The sequence below is a fragment of the Cryptomeria japonica genome, unplaced genomic scaffold (genome assembly GCF_030272615.1).
Source record: "Cryptomeria japonica unplaced genomic scaffold, Sugi_1.0 HiC_scaffold_405, whole genome shotgun sequence".
In the NCBI taxonomy this organism is placed as follows: Eukaryota; Viridiplantae; Streptophyta; class Pinopsida; order Cupressales; family Cupressaceae; genus Cryptomeria; species Cryptomeria japonica.
The window spans coordinates 78237-84633 of NW_026729226.1; the positions used below are offsets into that span (position 1 = coordinate 78237).

At 33.0% G+C, this 6397-nt stretch overlaps 1 protein-coding gene across 1 annotated transcript; it reads right to left on the minus strand.

Moving 5' to 3' along the window:
* Positions 1-2238: 2238 nt before the first annotated feature.
* Positions 2239-3756, minus strand: LOC131871379 (rust resistance kinase Lr10-like). Its single transcript, XM_059215976.1, has one exon. The coding sequence runs from the start codon at positions 3419-3421 to the stop codon at positions 2381-2383; it is 1041 nt and encodes a 346-aa protein (XP_059071959.1). The 5' UTR covers positions 3422-3756; the 3' UTR covers positions 2239-2380.
* Between the last annotated feature and the right edge of the window lie 2641 nt (positions 3757-6397).

The following is a 6397-nucleotide window of genomic DNA, read 5'->3' on the forward strand; positions in this document are numbered from 1 at the left end:
TATCATATCATCATATCAACATTTCCATATCGGCTTCATCATCAGTCTCATATTGATATCGGTTTCATATCAGCATATCCTATCAAAATCATTTTTCATATCTAGGGCATCATATCAACAATTTTGGGCAAAAACATCATATCGAAAAATTTTGATGACAAAATTGAGCGTTTTTCTTTGAATCAACATGTGGCCATACGTCGACTCAAAGAGGGGAAAAATGTAGACACCTAAAAGTTGTGCAACAAATTAAGTGAATTTTATTCATTTAATTATCTCTAATTCTTCCAATTAATTAAACCAAGATTTAATTGATAATCCTATTCTTCTATTTTGACCATTAATCAAATTAAAGATTTGATTAATATTTCCCTTCTTCTATCCTAGCCATTTAATTAAATTTACATTTAATTTAAATTCCCCTTTCCCATTTTAATTAAATCTACATTTAATTAAAATCCTCTTTGTATTTATATAAATCCAGATTTATTTATAAATCCCTCCACTTGCAAAATTAAATTTCACATTTAAATAAATAAATATTTATTTAAATCTATCAAATGCAAGTTGCATCCAAAATTGAAATAAATTAATTTTATTTTAATTAAATCCTATTATCCTCCATCCACTTGCAAAATCCTACATCTTCCACTTGCATCTCCTTAATCATTCTTCTAGAAGCCTTCTAATCCTATCTTAATCATCTCTAGTCTCCTAATCATGTCCTTTCCTAAATTTGAGGAGGTCACTTCTCAAATTTGGAAGAAAGTCTTCTAAATGTATTAAAGGCTTCATTTCTTCAACAAGTTAACTCATTGAGTTCCCCCAAATTTGGAAGGACTCTTACAAATTTGTCCCCAAAGTCTTCCAAATGATTAATGGTTAACTCAACCCTCCCCTCATGGTTAGAGACTTTCTCTCTAACTTAACCCTCATCTAACCCAAGGGTCTCATCAAGCACTCATGGCTTTAACCTTGGTTATCCTATTAACCCTTGCACAAGAGTTTACCCTCTGGGTAAAAACTTTATCCAATGGATGACCCTAACCAACCACAACCTTACCTCCTAAGGTAACCTTCATGTCTCCTCAGGCATTTAATGTCTCTTGCATCTCCTCTCAAGCCATCTCAAGGAGACATTTGTCAACTTGGGATTGGATTGAATCCCTCACATGAATTGATAACTTTCAATCCTATCCCTTGTTGAGATTATTCAATCTCAACCATCCCTTGCCCTATTTTCCTTATAAATAGAGCTCTCATTCTTCATTCTCCATATCAAGTTTTAATGCATCTACATTATCGTCTCATAACATTAAGAATCTTGCCTCTCTTTAATAGAATAGCATTTTAGATCATTTTGATAGCATTATAATCTTAGATATGTCATGTTAATCTCATATCATGTTAGCTTCATCTTAGTATCATTTTCATGCTAGTTTAGCTTTGTATCAATCTCCTCATTTTACACCATATCACTATCTAGTTTCATATCTCAATCATTCATTGGGATCATAGTTGCATCCATTTTGATATTAAAATCCTCTAAATCTCGTTCTCTAGGTTGTCATCCAAGAGATCAAGTGCTCTTCCAAGTGAGGGCCACCTTGAATCTTGAGGATCTTTAGAGATAAAGGAGCATGGAACGATTTTAAAGAGTTTTGATTCATTAACTTGCTTTGTTTGGATTTCTATCTCTAATGCAATGTTTCATGTGTGTGTTTGAACTATTCTTCTCTCTTGCAGGTTGATCCCACATTTCCAGCATACACCTTGTATTATTCATATTTCCAACCCAACAAAAATTGATAAATTCCAATGTACCAATTATTTTTCTCAAAATATATTTTTTGGCAATAAATAAAATACTTTGAAGTGTCATTAAGATTTAAAAACAAAAAATAGTTTTAAACTCTAAATGATATCAAGCTAGAAGATATTATGAAAAACAAAAAAAATTTTAAACTCTAAGTGATATTGAGCAAGAATATTATGACACCTTTCAAAATCACATGAAAAATACTAATTATAATTATGAATGATTTATTTTGATATGATGAAGATGATTACTCTTTTATATATTGAATTAAACAAAATGTGATTACAAGAAAAGAAAATAGCAATTCAAGAAATGAAAAGAAAAAAATTACAATACCAAACAGCTGAAACCACCACACAAAGATTCTTACATCTAAGTTATATAATAATTACTTCTATATCCAGAGGATGGATTCTTACATCAGAAATATATAATATTCGTTTCCATATAATAAAGATGCTCCTTGCATCATCTCATAATCGTCCAAATCCTCTTCGTTTCTCTATACCATGGATGAAGATATTTCTAGATTGATGGGTAGATTAGGAGTCTTCGTGGACTCTATACCACGGATGAATATTCTTCGGAGGAAGATGACAATGGTACTTCACGCGGTGGGGAGGAGTTGAAAGGTAATGGAGGATTGCTTACATCATCACCGTTTCCTTCCAGCATTTGTACCACCCTGCTCATTGATGGTCGGTCATTGGAATTGTATTGAATACACCAAAGTCCTACTTTCGTCATTCTCCTCACCTTCTCTTCATCTTCCACTTCCATGTCGCATCGACCTTTTTCTCTCAACCTCTTTTCCAACTCCCCACTTTCTATCAATTTGAACGCCCATTCCGGAAAATAAAGTTGACTCGAATGGCTCACCTGCAACTCAATGTTCTTCCTCCTTCCCGCTATCTCCATTAATAGCATTCCAAAACTGTAAACATCTGATTTGTCTGTTACACCTCCCAAATTTATATTCCACACCTCTGGCGCAACATATCCTGGCGTCCCTCTGGTTGCCGTAATTGATACGTGGTCGTCTCCCTTCCCATACAGTTTAGCGAGACCAAAATCAGCTACTTTGGGCGTGAAATCTGCATCCAGTAAAATATTGTGAGGCTTAATGTCAAAATGAATGATGCGCCTGTTACAATCTTGGTGCAAATACGCAATTCCGCGCGCAGCGCCCAAAGCAATTGAATACAATTGCTCCCAACTGAGCTTCTGTTCTTGTTCTTTTCCTTGAAATAGAAACTTCTCTAGGGATCCATTGGCCATGTACTCATATACAAGTGGGCTTCTGAAACCTTCAAAACAATAACCCATGAGGCGAACCAAGTGAACGTGATGAATGGTTCCCAGAGTTGCAACCTCATTCATGAACTGGCTCTCACTCTGTCTCGACTGATCCAAAAGTTTTACAGCCACAAAAAAACCGCTCGGGAGCTTTCCTTTATAAACCATGCCGAATCCTCCTTCCCCAAGTTTATCTGAAAAGTCGTTAGTGATCTTCTTTAGCTGAGAGAATGAATATCTGGTCGGCATTTCATGAATATAACTTTGGAGAAAATTCTCCACTTTCCCAATAGACCCTGAATTCATCGGTTCGCTTGCAACACAACTTTGGATCCATCTAAAGTAGGATGACCTCTTTCGATAAACAACAATAAGAAATAGTGCTACTATCACTATGAAAGCACTTGCCCCAATGGCTATTCCTGGAATTCATGTGTAGTATCATAGATTAGTGACTCCACCATACAAGAAAATTAGAAGAATGTTTAAAACTCACACAAAAAGGTTCCTTAGTATTTACCTGTTATATCTCTGCCTTTTTTAGTTCTGACTGTTATAGCTCGATAAATTGATCTCTCGACTGTTTAAATTTGGTAAATGCTAATCAGATGCGAATATAATTTTTTTTGAACTAAACTGAGATAATCCAATTTCGTATTTTATATTTTCGAATTGCAAGGCAATTAAACTTAATGGGTGCTTAGAAGAAAATATAGAGAGATCTGAACCAAATTATACCTGATGAACATGTGGTTTGATGGGGTGCATCCTCGCAAAAGCAAAGGAACTGGTTTAAATCGGAAATATTAAACCCACACAGACCACCGCTTGAAACGCAACTCTTACATTTCTGGTCTTGTTCCTCTGCAATATTCCAATGGGTTGATGCCTCTTCAACAGTTACCGATTTAAAATAACATCCTGGAACCTCAAGGCCAGGTAGTAGAGCTACACATTGCAAACCACACACAAGAACTTGTAGACTGATGTTATGTCGTTGGATTTGATCGAAGAGACCCCCGTCTTGGATTGCATCTTCGTTGAGATTATATGAAAATGAACAATTTTGGAAACTCGTGTCCTCAGTAATTGTTGAAGTCTGATTATCTGGAAAAAAGTTTAAGATTGTGTACCTCTGGTTTCCAATTTCGATTACCAAATGTCCCTTATCTTCACAGTCGACTTGTAAGTCTGGCAGACCACATCCACTTTCCCTTAAACCAAAAGGATATGGGATTTTTATACCGCCACATGTTTGATTGCTTTCGCAGTTTGTATAACTGACGTCTGCGCATAGCGAACAAGGGAGTAAAAGGGTATAGAGAATGAAGGCATAAAGGAGATTAAAACGAGACATTGGCTGATGGAGGGGCGATTTTATTGAAGTAAAAAGGGACAGTATTGCAGCTACGGGCATTCCTCGTTTATCAGAGAAGGCGAATCCTGAGGCATCTCATTAGAATGAGATCATGGTAGCATTTGAATGATTCGATTATCTGGTAAAGAAAAGTTACCACTTAAGTGGTCAATACGTTCCGTGACAACATTTCAAACCCCCAAAGTCAGATGATTAAGACATCCACCTAACCAAGAGCGCATACACCCTTGTAATCTGTTTCCTTTTGGTGTTGAAGGGCGCACTTATATGTTAAAGAACTGCGTTTATCAGTTTGAGCTGTAGACTAAATGAAAAGGCATAAGGACAAACTTCAATATAGCACATGATATCAAGCTTAATTTGGTTGGCCGGGTCTATGATATGTGGTGCTTTGTCATTCAGGTTCTTTCTTACTTTTTTTCAAACCCTAGATTCATTATTCTAATTTCAAGTCACTACAGAAACACATTCTGTTAAAAATTTACACAAATTTACATTATCTCAGTTTTTGAGATTTGATTTGTTCTAATATCACTTGATTTATAGTATACCTAATTTAATTAATTGAATAATTGATTAATAATAAAAGATAAAAAATATAGTGATGTTATCTATAATTTCTAAGAAAATGTTAGTAGAATTTATTAGAAAGGAATTTGAGTTATATAAAAATAGACAAGATTTATATTCATGAAAATTATAACATATTCTTAATATGACACACTCATTACAACTAAACAAGCTAAACTAAATATTCAGATAAGATAACACCCAATCAAGAAAAACAAAAAAACCATACCAACATCTAATTAAGTACAAAATAAATAAATAATTACAAATGTCTCCATCCTCACATGATCATCTTATTTTTCCCATTCTTTTTTACTCCAGAAACATTGTAGATACACATAATTAACCAACTACATGCAACTAAATTACAAAAAGATAACTAGAACTTGCAAGGTAAATCTTACACATAAGGTGGACTGATGTAGTATGACCTCTCTTTGAGATATTTAAAAACTTGAGATACAAGATATTGAAGAGAATCTTGAAAGTGTCTTTTATATTAAAATTAAACTTGATTGACTTCAATTTCTTCAACCCCTCTACATCATGCTTGTTCATATTATTTTTAGATATAAGTTCAAACCAGACATTATATGACATATTATATGACATTTATTATTGTATGATGAATTTGATAGTAACACAAACTATTTAATGAATCTATTATTGATTATTATTTTCATCACAACACTTGATTCATTCAAATTTTTTATCTTAATAATGTAATATTTAATAATTTTATTCATGTTTGTTTTACTAAATAAAACAATTAAAATGCCTAATACAAGAAAAATATTCATGAAAATATCAAATATTAAATTGCCTATCACAAAGAAAAGTATTCATGAGAACATCAAATATTAAATTAACTAATTCATTTTGATCTATTCTTTATCTCATAATATATTAGTCCTTTAAAAAATTGTTAAAAGACCAGTTCTTCATACACAACTCAACTACTTTACAAAAAAAAAATCCTTACTACTTAAAAGATGAAGGTGAAATAAATAGAAAATATTCTTCATTTTGATCTATTCTTTATCTCATAATATATTAGTCCTTTAAAAAATTGTTAAAAGACCAGTTCTTCATACACAACTCAACTACTTTACAAAAAAAAATCCTTACTACTTAAAAGATGAAGGTGAAATAAATAGAAAATATTCTTCATTATTTTTTAAGTATTCCTCAATATTAACTATATTTTTAGTGCTAACTATGATCCACAACCTTGTTGCATGGGGAACAACCCTTATCTACCACCTTATTAGCCCACTTGCCTCCCAATAGAATGACAAATCCTCCTTTTCTTTTATCATTATTGATAGATAATA